At 41.1% G+C, this 17,137-nt stretch overlaps 1 protein-coding gene across 1 annotated transcript in view; it reads left to right on the top strand.

Moving 5' to 3' along the window:
• MTHFD1 (methylenetetrahydrofolate dehydrogenase, cyclohydrolase and formyltetrahydrofolate synthetase 1) overlaps nt 1–17,137 on the top strand; it is a 59,108-nt gene that overhangs the window by 15,425 nt on the left and 26,546 nt on the right. Inside the window, exons 3-13 of the mRNA XM_036906071.2 lie at nt 3,790–3,849; nt 4,267–4,320; nt 5,194–5,330; nt 5,482–5,582; nt 7,486–7,622; nt 8,481–8,592; nt 12,770–12,897; nt 13,480–13,577; nt 13,762–13,935; nt 14,628–14,764; nt 17,057–17,103. Of these exons, the coding sequence (XP_036761966.1) occupies nt 3,790–3,849; nt 4,267–4,320; nt 5,194–5,330; nt 5,482–5,582; nt 7,486–7,622; nt 8,481–8,592; nt 12,770–12,897; nt 13,480–13,577; nt 13,762–13,935; nt 14,628–14,764; nt 17,057–17,103 (1,185 nt within the window). The remainder of the gene's footprint in view (nt 1–3,789; nt 3,850–4,266; nt 4,321–5,193; nt 5,331–5,481; nt 5,583–7,485; nt 7,623–8,480; nt 8,593–12,769; nt 12,898–13,479; nt 13,578–13,761; nt 13,936–14,627; nt 14,765–17,056; nt 17,104–17,137) is intronic.

The raw sequence follows: 17,137 nt of genomic DNA, 5'->3' as shown, positions 1-17,137 counted from the left end.
TCCACGTACATCATTTAATTCCTTTCCAAGTTCTGTTCCCTGTTCCAAGAATTTCAGAGTGAATAGTACTGAAATATTTTCCGCCCTTGCTGTTCATTATCTGAGAGGCCTTAGCTGAGCAGCAGCACAGAAGGCCTGTTCTGCCTGGTGTGTGCTTTGCTGGGTGGGCTTTCTTTTTTCTCAAAGGACTAAAAATTAAAGGTATATGGTGTGGGTGTACACTCGGTACATTGGGGGACCAGTTATTTCTTGGCTTATTCTTGTGAATTGTTTGTTGTAGAAGGACTAAATGTCAGAGGCAATAAATCTGTTTCTGTAAGCCTTTCTTCAGCAATACTGGGATTTCTTTTAAGCTTGACTTACAAACTTATATTTTAAATTTATTGATTGCAGGTGGTTTTGTTACATAAACACTGTTTTGCCCCTTGTCTTCTATATCCTTGCCAATAAAACAGTGGTAAAATATTTTAATCTTGCACTTTAGCACTAGAGTCAACATCCTTCTGTGATGCAAGGCTTCACAATAAAACGGTGGTAGAATTGAATATTTTAATCTTGCACTTTAGCACCAGAGTCAACATCCTTCTGTGATGCAAGGCTTACATATTATGTTGTAATCACATCCCTGCTGCCTCAGACCTCTTGTTTTTTCCACCCTGCTGACTGGCATCACTATCTTCCCACATTCAAACCAGAAATTTGAGATGATCTCTTTAGGATCTCTCTCCCTCACTTTCCACATCTCTTTAGAGACTATTGTGCTATTGATTCTGCCTCTCATAAGCTCTTGGACTCTGTTCCCTCTTTCGATTTCTGCTGCTCCCACCCCCTGGGCCTGCACACCACGCTACAGTTTGCCTGCTTACAGGTTTTAGGGTTCTGCTCTGGATGCTTCCAGACTCATTTTAACTGCAGTTGCAGCCCTTGTCAAAATGCAAATCTAATCACAATTCTTCCAACCACACCCACTCCGCATCCTTTACAGATGACAGTACTGCTTATATGTCTACTGCATTCCAAATGATCTGTATATAATTCTAGTTCTGATTTTTATACTAGCCCTCAGAGGTGGAAACTGTCTCCTAATAGGCCCAATAGCTGATGCTCAGAGGTCTCAGGTAGCTTGCCGAAAGCCACAGTCAGGAAGGGACTAAGATTGGGATATGAACCCAGGTCTGTTTCTCTCCAAAAACCATGTGCTTTTTCCCTTTTTACTCTAATTGATTAGCATCACATTTAAGGGTATTCATGATCTGACCCAGGTATGTATACCTAAAAGTTGAAATTTAAAAAAAAATGAATTGGTAAAACTTCCTAAATAACTGACTGTTTAATTAAGGAAATTAAGACTTGACTTTTCATTATAAGAGATACAAATGAGGTTGTATATTTTTATCCCTTTAGCACATAAAACACTTTAATTATTAATAATATAATAACTAACACTTGCTTCCTGCCAGGAACTATTCAAAGTGCTTTGGGCATAGTAACTCATTCAGTCCTCCAAAGAAGACATGGAAAAACAAAATTAGTAAACTGAGCTGGCCTGAATTTCTACAAAAGGTTCTTGAAACAGAAAGAAAACTAATGAGTAAACCATTACCCAAGATTTTTATGGTGTGGAGCAGGGATCAGTAATCTGACTCACGTCTAAATGCTGCCCAGGTTGTTAAGGGTTAAAAAAAAGGCAGAAGAAGAATGTGTGACAGTATGTGGCCTGATAAACCTAAAATATATATCCCTTTACAGAAACAGTTTGCAGGCTCCTGGTATTTAAAAAGAAATTTGTCCCTAACTCATTCTGGTATAGGACCTTTTTAATGTGATGTAATTCACCTCCTTCAAAGCAGAAATTAGCATTCCTGATAAAATGCTTAAGTGATTTTCTTGATAAACTGTAATAGGATTAAGATTTGAAGCCTGGGAAACCGGTCTTCCACCCACCCACTTGACTGTCAGTCAAGAATCCACTGTTCTTCAGTTAAACATCTTTTTTCATCCAGTCTAGCAAGGATTGTATAACCATTTTCCCCTATAAAATGCCTGAGAGTGAGTCTTTGAGTAGGCTCCTAAGAGGGCTTTTCCTTTGCATGAAGATTATATTAAAACTTTGATATATGCTGCTAACTGTAGCTGTTAAGCTTTCTTTTTAAACTCATGGCAGTTTTTAAGTTTTAAAAATTTCTTCAGAAACATTCAGACAGAAAGGGTCAACAGGAGGCTTCAGACCTCTCTTCTGTAACACTAGATGCTGAAGATGGCTTCGCTGAAGGCAAATGTCATGACTCCCAGTTTAGCCCAGTGAGGCCTTTCAGGTGCAAAGACAGCAGAAAATATTTTCAAATACATATAGACTCAGAAAAATGCCCACATATCTTTCCTGGAGAAGTGACTTACAACTGCATTTTGGCAACCTGACAGATGAATCAAGATAAACTGTAGAATAGAGAAGCTGTGATTTAAAGAGGAATGGCAGTAAGCAATAAAACCATTTAATCTCAGGGTTAAGTCTAAACAACAAATTGTAGTTATAAATATTAGTGATAATGTAACAAGCCAATACTCTGTATGTAGAACCACCTCCTTTCCTACTTTGATCTAAAAATTCTAGAGTATATTAATATGGTAAATGATAAGAAAATGGCCAAAGAAGAAACATGAGAGGCACTATAATTCTAGTGAAGCCCCCATTGGAAGCAACTAATATTGTGTATTAGGTGCAAATAATCCACAGAAAAATCAGATTCTTCAAAGGGCTCATCTGGCTCCCTCAAAATTCAAATCAGAACTGGCAAAACTGAGAATTACCTGTGCAAAGGACACCTGAAGCTAAGAGGTGAGCCCAAGGGGACGTTCCTGTAAAGCATCAACCTGACAAGGACTGGAAATACTCTGTTACTAAGGCTTCTTTCTCTGTGGTTGTCCTGTTAAAAGGAGCCACATGTCAGTTATCTTTAGTATCAAGGGAGCTACCATTTTTCCCTTGGCAGTTTTGGGTGAAACCAAATTTACTGTGGCATATCCACCCTGAAAGACTATTTTGACCTTGAAAAAGATAAATGTCAAGTAGAAGAACATGGAAAAATATTTGTAAAGTAAAATTTTTCAGATAAATGGTTACCATGAAAAACTATAAATATGTTTGTGATTAAAGAAACAGAGGGAACATAGTGAGACCTAGCAAGGTGGCTCAAAGGATTTGGTTTCTATATCACATGTTCCTCTCTGTCTTGAGGGCAGCAGACTGCCCTCAGTCTCAAATTAGCCATCTGTTCTGTGTAAGCTAGAATTAGGTCCACCAGGCTGTTTCTCCTCTGGGTGTGGTTAGGCCCAAGAGCTTTTTCCACTGCCTCTAGGGGAGGGAGGGAGAGTGCAGAATGTGCCCTCTGGGCGTTCCTGCCTCTCAGCTATGGTGTTCTTGGCCATGACAGTTCTGCAGCCCTATCCTTCTGGTGTGTCAGCTCAGTGGCGAGCAGAAACTCCTCGTATTTCAGGCAGGCCTGTAGCACCCTCGCTTAGTTTTCAAGGCAGGTGCAGATGCTCTCTACTTTTTCTTTTCACCTGGCTTGTTCAATGGGAATTAGGTGGAGCTTCTTGGAGGCGGGGTTGGGGATACTACCTGTGTTCACATTTCTGTCTTAACCCAGCATTCTCCTTATTCTGTTACAGTTCTCTGCAGCAAGAGCCTCATGATTAAACCTTTCTTTTATCAAAACCAAAATTTTAGAAGCCTTTCTGTGCACTTTGTCTTTCCCTAATTGTCTGATTTGCATGTATTTATTATTCTAGGTTGGCAACAGAGACGAGTCCAATGTTTATATAAATTTGAAGCTGAAAGCTGCTGAAGAGGTAAATCTTACAGCAGGGGTTCTGTCACCCCCACCCCCGGTCCTGCTAGTTACCCCTTGTCCTTTTGTGCCCCTCCCCATAAGAACTTTCATCACTCACAGCAGACTTGAGTTTATCTATTTTGTAAGTCAGAAATGGGTGCCTCAGAGCTGTGGCCTCTGGTTTGCTCTTGAATGTTTTCTAATTAATGATCTGCTTACTTCTCAAAGAGCAAGAATAGTGGATATAAAATTGCTCAAGTACAGGGTGACAGTTAACAACTGATGAATGGGTCAAAACGAGAGACTTAAGTCCTCAGCCCACAGGAGGGTAGGATGGTGACCGTGCTGGGTTTGTTTTAGTCCTGTCTGCACCAGAAAGGGGCCCATGTCTCACATTGCCTTGCCATATGTCTGTTTCAAATGTTCATTTTTGCAGATTGGAATTAAAGCCACTCACATTAAGTTACCAAGAACAGCCACAGAATCTGAGGTAAGCTGTGAAGAACTGACTGCTAGGAGGGCGGCTGAAGTGCTTTCCTCTGGGTTTGGTTTAGTGGGATTTTAGGAACTGAGGCATTCAGCATAGCAACGACCTCCAGATAATTCTTCCTGGACAGACTCTGCCCCTGGAAATCTCTGAAGGTACCCGTGGAGGAAAGGTGCAGCCCTAGGGTGTGTGTGTTCAGCACTAGGAGTGTGATTGCCCCGTCACTTGCTTCAGATCACCTGCGATGTTCATTGAAAAAGGATCCTTGGCCTATAGTTGTCTGAATTTTAAAAACCAAATGTGTATTCCATTTATATGGTGATCAAGAATAGGTTGAACAAATCATTGGTGGTTAGAACTGTGGTTGCCTGTAGGTAGGGGAATTAACTGTGAAGGGGCAGGAGGGGGAAAAAGAACTTTCTGAGGTCATGGAAATGTCCTAATTGTGCACCATCCAGTAAGGTAGCCACCAGCCCCATGTGGCCATATAATTAACATGAAATGAAATTTGAAATTCAGTTCCTCATTTGAACTAGCTGCATTTCAAGTATTCAGTCAGTAGCCACCACTGTACTATATAAGTACAATGTAAGTGCACCATTCCTGTAGTCACAAAAAGTCTTCACTTGAATGATGGTAACAGGGACACTGTTGAAGGTTTTAGCTCTTTTCTTTGGCGGATTTCTTACCAGACTCCTAAAGATTACATTCTATGTAATATAACATCACTCTCAGGATTCAAGGGAAGGTACATTCTGAGAGGACTACAGTTAAACTTGGGGAGAAATGGCACAACCTGACTTCTGACTTGGAAAGTGTTTCTTCACCCTTTTGATTTCTGTGTGGTATATAAACTGTATGTGGTATTATTTTTAGGTGTTAAAGTATGTTACATCTTTGAATGAAGACAGCACTGTACATGGGTTCATAGTGCAGCTACCCTTAGATTCAGAGAATCCTGTTAACACTGAAGCCGTGGTCAATGCTATTGAACCTGAGAAGGATGTGGATGGGTGAGTATGGCTTGGCTTTTACCCTATGGCATTGCATGATTCCAATTTTAATGTGTTTCTATTTTGGAAACAAACCTCTATATATGTACCTCTAAAGAGTGAAGAGATCTAATTACTCTTATTCCCACCTTCATTACTTTCATTGTTTTAGATTGACTAGCATCAGTGCTGGAAAACTTGCTAAAGGTGACCTAAATGACTGTTTCATCCCATGTACATCTAAAGGATGCTTGGAACTCATCAAAAAGACAGGTAACAACGAGCATACAAAAACAAAGCACCATTTCTTGGAGCCTGGTCTTGACACAGGGAGGTATAGAGGAGGGACACTGCTGGCTCTACCTAAATGGGCTTGATTGGCACAAAGACCTGTCTGCTGGGGCTTTACCTAAATTACCAGTTTTCTCAACACCCCTATGAAGTAGGTACTGTTATTGTTCAATAGCTGAGAAAACAAGCACACAGAGATTATCTTGTCTAAGAGGTAGCAGAACCACGATTTGAATTCAGGGTTATTTGAGGTCAAATCAGTATATTTTTGTGGGGGGAGAAAAACTGAAATGGTAATAAGAATTCAGAATAGTTTGTAAGAGTACAGAGTGAAAAGTCTTTACCCCCAAATAGGCACCAAGTCTCCATACTAGTTCTAGGACTAGACAGGTGGCTGGGAATGGATCTCTTGAACAGCTGGCCTTATCACCCATTACCTAGTCAGCATCTTAGTATTTAATTTTATCATGAATACTTCTGGCAGAGGTTGTTTTTGCAAGGAAGCCTATTTAGAGGAAGTAGGTCAGAAAGTTTCAAGTGGAAAGTGTTGGCCAATGTAAATGAAAATTTTCTGTGGTTGGCAAGAAAAGGTCAAGCTATGAGCCATGGGACAGCTATTACTGTTTAGTCCTACAGCTAAATTTATATACTACAGCATATTTAGCAAACGGTGTGTTACATCTCAGTAAAAACAAATCCCATGAGCCACAGCTCCTGTAGTTCCCATTTCCTCTTAGTGATAGTTAAGTGATCATTTGCCCTAATGCAGCTTCAAGTCCTTTGCTCAATCTTAAAAGGTATAGTAAGGTACCTTTAAATACTTCAGACTTTGAGGGCTTTAATTCCATTTGTTCATGATACTAGCATTATATAGAAGCTTATCTTTTTTAGATAAAATTAATGTTAGGCAAGAAGCACAATTTAAACACAAACCACCTCAAGCAAGAGTCCACTTAAGTCTGGCTGGGTGAAGGGGGCTCAGGTGGAGTCCTCAGGACCTTATCTCTGCTTGCTTCTGTGTGGTGGCTTCTCTTGAATGAGCTCGGTGGCTTCAAGTAGCTCCAGCCTCCTTCCATCACCATCTCTATTGAATAGAGTACATCAGTCCTGGAAGAACTTGGGATAGTGCCAGAAGAATAGATGCTGAATAAACAAAAAGAAAGCTTTCTAATATAAAGTTCCCTTATGACTTGGCCATAAATAACCCTATGGCTGAGGCCTTATGCCAGAAGAGAAATTTGGATGAGGAACTGTGTAAATAAACTTACCAAATCTGGAAAGAATTACTGATAACTGATCTAATTTCCATCACTTCCCTTCACCCCATTACACAGACCCTATTTGTTAGAACTATTTTCCCATATAATTTAATCTGATGTGTTCTTCCATATGGCTGTTTAGCTGTATGTCAAGGTTTCTTTTTTCTTTGAGTGTAGGTTTTCTTCCCACTCTCTTATGACTCAAGGAATGGCTCTTGGCTTAAGCTGCTCCCAAAAATCCACAGCAAGGACATTAAGTACAAGTCCTAGTTTGTAGTGGAAACCCTGTAGTTGAGATAGTATCAAGAAATAATTTTTAAAAAAATTTTTATTAAGGTATTATTGATATACACTCTTACGAAGGTTTCACATGAAAAAACAATGTGGTTACTACATTTACCCATATTCTCAAGTCCCCACCCATACCCCAGTGCAGGCACTGTCCATCAGTGTAGTAAGATGCTACAGATTCACTGTTTGCCTCACAAAAGAATGTTTTTAGAAACATTTCCATTTGGTGCTAAGAGCATGTTTTTGTGCACTTGTTCTGAATTTTCCCATTTAGATGGCCTGTGAAGGAGGGCAGGTTCCCCTAGTTCTCTGAGGCACTCTTGCTTTTCTTTCAGGGGTGCAGATTGCTGGGAAGCATGCTGTGGTGGTTGGGCGCAGTCAAATAGTCGGTGCCCCAATGCATGCTTTGCTTTTGTGGAACCATGCCACAGTGACCATCTGTCACTCCAAGACTGCCAATCTAAGCGAGGAGGTAAACAGTCCAGAGTGGAAGGTGGGGTGTGTGTGTGTGTGTGTGTGTGTGTGTGTACATGCACGTGTGGTGGAATTTTCTCACCTAATGGGAATAGCTAACATTTAAGTGTAGAAACTGCCATGTACTCTGTCTTAATCTTATTTAACTCCTGTAACAATTCTACAATTCTTGTCTCATTTTACAAGATGAAGAAACAAATTAAAATTAAAAGTTTGCCCAAGTTATACAGATTTTGTTCTGATCATATTCTTTTTACACCAGTCTACTTCAGGGGAGATTAGCAGTATCAGAAATGGGATTGACCCCTGACAGCCAGTCCCCAGATGCATAACCGTGGTGGCCTCATAGGTAGATGTGCTCCAGAGGGGGATGTGAACAGTGGTCCTGTGACATCTTTTATAGCTTGTTCTTGACCCCTGCATCCAATTCCTGAGCCCAGTTCTCTCATGTATACATCCCTACCGACAGTGCAGTCTCTGACAGACTCAACACCTTCTCTTTTAATTCTCCCAAAGCAGTTCTCTGCAGAAGGTGGCAGTCCCCACATTCTATAGGAGAGGGAGCAGTCTCCAGATGTTGCATAATGAAGCCTGTGGCCCCAAGCCTGTGCTTCTCCCTGTCCTGCAGGTTCTCGTCAAGGTCCCCATTTGGTAAATGTCATATAAAGGGAAGCTTTTTGGCATGTGTGGGAATCAGCGCATCATATGAAGAGCTGTCAGAGATGCTGTGTGGCTGCATAAAATGGCTGATGACAATGAAGAATTTCATGCCGAGCTTAGGGATGCCTTTGTACTGTTCAGTTTTTTTTTTTTTATGTTTTGTTTAATTTCTGAAGTCAAAACCCTTTTTTCTTAGGTAAATAAAGGTGACATTCTGGTGGTGGCAGCTGGTCAGCCTGAAATAGTGAAAGGGGAGTGGATCAAACCCGGAGCAGTAGTCATCGACTGTGGAATCAATTATGTCCCAGGTGAGTGTTGCTGGAGGAGGAGGAAGGTAGTTTTGGGGGTGGGCCTGTCCGAGGAAGATGTCTCTGTAGCCAGGGGAAGCCTAAGTGAGAACCCGCTGCCCTGTTTTAGGCCTGAAGCACGAAGGCTCTGAGTGAGCAGCCTGCCCGTGGCTGCCTGCCTTGGCATCAGTAGGTGGCCTAGTTGCCACCAGAAGGCCAGTTGGCCTGATGGCGGAACCTGTGATTTTAGCCACTGTGCTGTGCAGGTCCCACCATGACTTCAGGCTGGGAGAGGCTGGGAGAGGGGACAAGAGGGAGATCTCACTCTGTCTTCCTGTAGGGACCACCCTTTATTTTAGCAAAGGATGGATGGATTTAAAATACAGTGTGATCTTTGCAGAGTGCTTTGAGACTCTAGAAGAGGGCCTCATCCTGCCAAGAACCCCCTAGGAGGGCTTTGCAGAGATGTCTGACCTGGGACCAGTCTTATAGTCATGGCCACAGCTGTTCTTGGCACCTCACCCCTGAGTTACTCTCACTCCCTGTGTTGGTTACTGACGTCACCATTCTTCCTACCACAGCTCTGAAAGCTTTTAGTTTCCCTTCCAATCATTCCCTAAATTGGATCCATTTTTAAATGTTAGGAATTTTTCCCTCTCTGCTCTGTTCTCAGGGTTGTCGTTGAGCATTAATTACCCTCTGAGCTGGATGCCCTGCCATAAATTTCTTACTGGTTCCCCTGCCTCCAGCTGACTTCCACTCTGACCCATCTGTGTGCTCTTGCTGTATTCATGGGTCTGGACGTGGACCCGTGAGCCTCCTCCTCCCACATTACTTGTCAGACTCCTTAGCTCCAAACTAGTTTCAGCCATCTGTGACCTTTTTCCTCACATGCGTTTTGCGAATACCTGTCTTAAACTGCTGTGCAATGGACCACATGTCCTTCCCTGCACATGCTTTGTTTGTCCTTTGCAGCTTCTATGCCTGCTTCTTGAGCAGAGCAGGTCATTCTTTCCTGAGGAAGTTTCAGATGTAAAATTTGGAAGTACAATACAGTGAATACTTGTATACATACCTCATAGATTCAAGAAAGGAACAATCTTAAATTGAGCTACTGTGTCTGTGCATCAAGCACCACCCTAGGCCTGGGGCCACACAACTGAATAAAGCTCAACTGTGATCTTCACTTGCAGCCACTTCCTCCCTCCTCTTTGTCTGAAATGTCCTTTCTTCCTTCCAAACCTTGCCTGGTTTCCCTTCAACAAGGGATGATCTCTCCTCTGAAATCCTCCTTCCCCTCCCATGTAAGTTGGTGTTTCTTTTATCCCGTGTGTCTCATGCTTGGTGTCCTGTGTTCTCCATTAGACAGTCAGGGCAGTAGTCTCTGCAGCGCCACGTCCAGCTTTGTGCCTTCTTCCTGCTGGCACTCACAACTGTTGAATTGTTGAAGGGAGTTATAGCAAGAATATTCTTTTCTCTCCTTCCCCATCTTAAGTTTGAGAAAAAGACACTAAGCTGCCAGGAACATTAGTCACTGTCAAGCCTTCACCATTTTTAACCTCCCTCCCACTCTCCCTACCATGCTTTTAAGACAGTAGCTCATAATTGATCACTCATTTTCTTGTAGTGTAATTATCTAATGGGTGAGACAGAAATTGCTCTCCTACAACTCCTCACTCTGAGTACTTGCAGTATGACATTCAAGCTCATTCTGTTTAAAACCTTGCATCTTTATCATATTTCTACTTTTGGCATTCTTTGTTTTTGACTAGATTTGAAAGACAGAAGAAGAAAACCCTGGGTTGGGATCTTGAGTCTAGCAGATAGGTATGAAATGTTGACTTAAATGTGAAAGCACTATCTTCCGTCCTGGTCAACTGTATTTTCCCTGATCCTGAGCACATAGGTGAATAAGTATCAGTAAGGCTGGATTTTATGTTTCCCCAAGGATAGCAGAGTCACTGAGTTATAGACCAGTGGTGGGCTGGAGGACCTAAAAGTGGTTCTCTACAAAGGTTCATTTCTGATTCATCATGTTCCACAACAGAGCCACTTCTTGATTCATGTTTAGAATATCTCAGTCATTTGCATGGTCCATTCAGGGGTAACATCTTAAGTCATTTGCAAATTAAGAATGAATTAGAGGAGTAGAAGATTGGACTTGACACTAAATAATCTGATTTTTTCCCCTTGGCTCCTTTATTAATGTGAGTCAGTTAATCTTGATAAACTGTTGCAAGTTGTGGGATCCAGTGGGCAGTATGTGTTATGTGCTTTTTATCAGTAAGTAAAAGAAGCTATACACATGAACAGAACAAAATGAGAAATAAAGTTTTGCCTGGATGTATGATGAAAAAGAAAAAAAGAATGAATTAGAGTATGTACTTTATTTTTTCCCCAAAAAAAGCAGTATTTTTTAAGATTCAAGTGCAGAGTATTGTCTTGGCCAGGGAAAAATAAAAGTGTTCTTCCTGCTTGGCTTACTGAAAGATAATTCAAGATGGGCCAGATTAATAGTGTTTTATTTGGAAGGGTTATTAAAAGAGGAAACAGATTCCCCATCCTATCCCAATCTAGGTTCAACCTATCCAACATAGTGGCTTCTTTACTGGTTGTCATTAGGGACCCCAAATTAAATGTGAAGGAGGCAAGGCTCAGCTGCATCTTAATTTGAATTTTGTACATGTAATTCCCAATGGAAGAGAAATTATAGGGCTGGGGTAGTTAACCAAAGTAAAAGGTTTGTTGGTTACTGAAGCCATACACTTAGATTGAATAGCGTTCACTTTTTCCACTGACCAACCACATCATACCTTCCATGAACCACTGCACATACATCAGAGGGCGCTCCAGGAGCCCTGACGGTGTTCGGTTTTATGGAGCACAGCTGAGCGCGTCCAGTGCCACATTTGGTTGTACAGTAATCAGTAGGCCTCCTGTATATGGAGAACAAAATGACCAGCGATAATAGAGGTGCCAGGGGTATTTTAATTTAACTTTATTGTTAGACTGTTTAAATCTGTACAAAGGGCAAACCCTTAACCATATTTCCTTGTCATTTTGAAAACACATTAGGGGTGTGAGGAAATGTTCTGCTGTAGCTTGCTGCTTTACAACCTAGAAACCTGAAACCATCCCAAAGAGTTGTGTTCACCAGCTCTTTATAGTAAACCTAGAAAATTGCTTATGTATCTAGGATGGGAAGGAAACCCTTATGTTTGGAGAATGCTTTTTCAGTTTCAAGAATGCATAATTTCTTACTCGATTCTCAGCAAGCTTGTGAAATAAGTAGTGTCAGTCCTTTGCATCTTGAAACTTCTGATTAGTACGGAGCCCATGGTCGCTGAGGACTAGGCAGTTAGTAGAAGGACTGATCCATCCTAGAGCCTAGGTCTCTCAGTTCTGGCATTTGGCCACACCCTGAAGCCTCCTCCCTCAGTTATGGTGATCTGATCAAGGAGAAGTGGTGAAATGGCTAAAGTTCTACCAGATCTTGCCCGGGGAACCTTGGAGCTGCCAGGTCTGCCCTGCCCCCCACCACCCGGAAGTGCTCTGCAGCCAGTGTGGGATGTGCTTTGTGTGAGTGAGCAGTGATGCATCATTGGGTTTGTTCTCTTGAATAGCTATTCTTTGTGGGTAGGATTTGTAGTGTTCTTGTATCCTATTAAGGGAAGTGTAATTATATTCTTTGCCTTTTGCATACGTTTAAGTAGCTGTTCTTTGGAACTGGATGTTGAATTGTTCCTCCTGCTCAAGCATGGAGCTTACAGAATGCTCGCAGTTGCTGTAGAAACAGTATCTGGCAGCTGTGACATGGAGCTTTGTGCACCCAAAAACACTCTTTTGTAGGCCTTGGCAAATTAACATTTTAAAAGGTGCTTGTTATATACTGGGTATTTGGCTTTAAGAATAAAAAACAGTTGTATTTTAGTTGCCACCTGACAAACCACAAAAAGATTCTCATGGTTCTGAAAAACCGCTTAAGCATCTTGCAATTCTTGCAGGTAAAATAAGTTTCTCCCTAGGAAATAGCAAACACCTGTCATCCCCTAGCTTTTAAGGAATGTAGGCACTTAAGCCAGGTGGGATCACACATCCTAAATACTATGTAGTTTTTGGAAGAAGTTATCATAATTGACCACTTAACCAGGATTGCAGTTCTGAGACTTTGCTTTGATTTCTTTTCCCCCTTGACCAGACAGTACAAAACTAAATGGGAAGAAAGTCGTGGGTGATGTGGCATACGACGAGGCCAAAGAGAGGGCGGGCTTCATCACTCCAGTTCCCGGCGGTGTCGGGCCCATGACGGTGGTGATGCTGATGCAGGTGCGTGTGAGGGGCAGCTGCTGTGCTGGCTGTCAGCCAGACCTACTGTGGTGCCCGCTTTGCAGTATGAACAAGTATCAAATTGTGTTGTACATTTGAAACTAAATATGTTCCATGCCAATTACACCTTTAAAAAAAAGTTTGTGTAATAGTGCTACGAAGATGATAGAATTCAAGTTACTGCTTTTCTCCCCAAGAGCAAATGTTAAAAAACCTTCTCAGAAGCTAAGTAAGGATGTGACTCTGTTAAGGAAAAAAAGGGATAGAGGAAAGTAGAAATGGCACAATTCTAACATACTTGGAATATCAGAACTTCAGAAAAAGTGAAGTGCAAACACATGATGCATGTGGGTGTGTTTTGGCTTCTTGCTGTTCTTCACACACACCAGCTGACACAGGGTGAGGCAAGCAGCCCCGGGCATTTTAGTGGCCTATAGACTCTTGCCTAGAATTGAAGCAGGTTAATAGATGGATCATAAATCTGTTCATTTTGTGGTTGAACTAGAGTGACTGGGATTTGGAATTGAGATAGAGGTTAAAAAAATAACTTCTTCTGAGTTCCATTTATGACATTTTGTTTAGAGCACAGTGGAGAGTGCAAAGCGTTTCCTGGAGAAATGTAAGCCAGGAAAGTGGATGATTGACTATAATGAGCTTAATCTCAAGGCACCTGTCCCAAGGTAAAAATAAAATTTTACTAGTTAAAGCTTTACAGAGTGTTGGTTTTTAGGTGATGGATACCATGGCTAGGTGTATACCCCCTCTGAAAGCACCATCAGTGGTTGGGCCTGGGTCATTACTATGGTGAGTTTAATTCAGTTCAATCAATAGAGATTGATGCATATTCTCTGTATGTCTTTTAAGTGACATTGATATATCACGGTCTTGCAAGCCAAAGCCCATTGGTAGCCTGGCTCGAGAAATTGGTCTACTCTCTGAAGAGGTAGAACTGTATGGGGAAACAAAAGCCAAAGTCCTGCTGTCGACACTGGAGCGCCTGAAGCACCAGCCTAATGGAAAATATGTGGTGGTAACTGGGTACGGTTTTTACTCACTTGCTAATTGAATTTTAACATGAATCCTGATTATTATTACCAGTGGTTATGTTTGCACTTAGCACATATATATATGTAAATATATATATACACACACACACACACACACACACATACACATACATATATGTGAAGGTTCCTTTAATTTTGTTTTAGCATTTTCACATGGATTTTGTTTCATTTGATCCTTGTAGCAACCCTGTGAGGTATGGAAGGGTAGATTATAACCCTTCAGAGATAAGAAAGTTATCCATCTAGTTGGTGGAAGAGTTGAGTCTTAAAAGCTGGTCTTCAGGTGGAGTTGTCTTTTTTAACCCCAAATTCGATAATTCATTAGATCTGTTGGGCATTATTTTTATTGCTTGGCTAAGTGATATACAAAAGCTAGTTCGAGGATTAAACTGAAAAATTTTAATTATAGCAGTATTTCTTTACAAGGGAAATTATATTTGCACCTTATAGTCAGAAGAGCTAAAGCACAGCAGTCTTTTACAATTTAAAATATGGGGGAAAACTATAGTTAAGACTCTTGGAAAAGATCCTTTCCAGATCTTTCATTGTTCTTACGATTCAGATTAAGAGTCATTCTTTAGGATCTGTTAGGTCTGATTTTGTGATTTGACATAAATTTAATTCACATAAATTTGATTTTCCTCTACTGCTTTCATCTTAAAGAATAACTCCAACGCCCCTGGGAGAAGGGAAAAGCACAACCACAATCGGGCTAGTGCAAGCCCTGGGCGCCCACCTGCATCAGAACGTCTTTGCGTGTGTGCGACAGCCTTCTCAGGGCCCTACCTTTGGAATAAAAGGTATTAGTAGGACTGGACCTTGGGTGGCCAGAGGGCAGCTGCCTCTCCTTCAGTCCTCCCTGGCCCACTTGACCCATGAATTCATATGGGGTCTTCAACTCATTTAGACACCAGGCATGTCCTCCTGACATCCCCTCTTGTGGTGCTTTTGGTAAAGGCTTTCATCAGATCATCCCACTCTTGCTGTTACCATTTGACACAGGGATTCCCTGGGATGGGTAATATGTAGCCAGGGGTGCTTTTATGTGACTGAGAGTCAACTGTCACAGTAACAGTAAAAGTAATCATAGCTACTGATTATCATGCTGACTTTCTAGAGACAGAGAAACCTCACAGATATTTTATCCTGTTGGGAGTAAGAAAACCCTACCCTTGAACCCTCCTACACTGCTGGTGGGAATGTAAATTGGTTCAACCATTGTGGAAAGCAATATGGAGATTCGTCAAAAAACTAAAAATAGAAATGCCATTTGACCCAGGAATTCCACTCCTAGGAATTTACCCAAAGAAAACAAGTTCTCAGATTCAAAAAGACAACATATGCATCCCTGTGTTTATCACTGCATTATTTACAATAGCCAAGTTATGGAAGCAAGCTAAGTGTCAATCAATAGATGAGTGGATAAAGAAGAGGTGGTATATATACACAATAGAATATTATTCCACCATAAAAAGAAATCCTGTCATTTGCAACAACATGGATGGACCTAGAGGGTGTTATGCTCGGTGAAATAAGCCAGGTGGAGAAAGACAAATACCAAGTGATTTCACTCATTTGTGGAGTATAAAAACAAAGCCAAACTGAAGGAACAAAATAGCAGTAGACCCACAGACACTGAGTGGTTACCAAAGGGGTTACCAAGGACTAGTGGTTACCAAAGGGCAGGGTGGGTGGGGAGGGAGAAGGGGATTAAGGGGCACTATAATTTTCAGTCACAATCTATATTGTGTAGGTCTATAGGTCACAGAGAAGGCAGTACAGCACGAAGAAGACAAATAATGACTCTATAACATCTTACTACATTGATAGTAACTGCATTGGAGAGGGTGAAGATGTGATAATATGGGTAAATGTTGAAACCACTGTGTTGTTTATGTGAAACCATCATAAGATTGTGTATCAATGATACTTAAAAAAAAACCCTATTGAGCCTATGCTTTGTACCAGGTTTTGTGCTAAGGAATTTATGTATATTATTTTACCTCCTAATTTGAGATTGTTAGCATTATCACTGTTGGACAATAGCAGCAACGGGACTTCAGAGGTAACTTGGTCAAAGGCCCTCTTTTTAAGTACCAGAGTGGGCCCCATGTTTACTTCAAGCTCTAAAACAATACCAGTGTTTCTTCTGCATTGGATGAAAACCTGATGTCAGTAATCATACTTCACTTTTAGTATTTGATAGCTGTGGTACTGCAAATATGCTCTTATATTTAAAATTGCTTTATTAATTATATTAAGTTCTTAGCATTAGCTTTCTCATTTGCTTGGTGATAGGGTATCACATATTTGCTCATTCTAGCAGTTACTACAGATGTTGGAACGGGAAACAACCTTGAACTTTTTCTGCCTATTGCTTTGATCTATTTTATAAATGTGCTGACTTAGTTCTGCTTTTGAGCTTGTCTTAACAATCCCCTTTCAACTTCAGAACGAGCCTTTCCCCTTGTTCTGCTTCGTGAACTCTGTATTTTCCTCTTGTCACACATTGCCCCATTTTCATTGTGTGGTTTCTGCATCACAGAAAACTCCCACAAAATCCATACCTCAAATTGAAATTGATCTCACTGATAACCTGGACGTTATTGACTGGTGTTTTGTTAATAGGCTGAATGGGCCAGCAAAAAATCTAGCAGTTAAGCTGTTTCCTAACATGTCTCCCATTTAGGAAGCATTGCAGTCTCTTGTGTTGCATGTCTGTATTTTAAATATTCCTCTCCTAAAATACCAGAGTAGCATTGAGGAGAGGAGAAAATTGAATGGGTTTGCCTTTATGTAGCTGCAGGCCCAGGGAACCTTTTTCTAAAGATAATGAGTAGGTATGTATGTATGTGTTCTTGGTTTTAACAGTTACACTCAAATTTCAGTTGAGAGACTATTCAGCATGAACAAGATCAAGTGTTGTAGCTTGGTAAAAGAAAACTAGAGAACGCTTGATCAAATCTGTCCAAATGGTCATAGAAAGTCAGCAGATACCTAATATGCACAGTGGTTACCAAAACCTATTTGCTTTTATTTGATTTTCAAGTGGTGAAGTATACTTAACATGACTCCTCACCCTTCACCTGTAGGTGGCGCTGCAGGAGGCGGCTACTCACAGGTCATTCCTATGGAAGAGGTAAAGTGTTGGGATTTCATTTGAATCGGACCCT

This window comes from Manis pentadactyla, chromosome 11, assembly GCF_030020395.1.
Source record: "Manis pentadactyla isolate mManPen7 chromosome 11, mManPen7.hap1, whole genome shotgun sequence".
Classification (NCBI taxonomy): Eukaryota; Metazoa; Chordata; class Mammalia; order Pholidota; family Manidae; genus Manis; species Manis pentadactyla.
The sequence above is the reverse complement of the archived record's forward strand: the minus strand, read 5'-3'. Positions and strand labels throughout refer to the sequence as shown.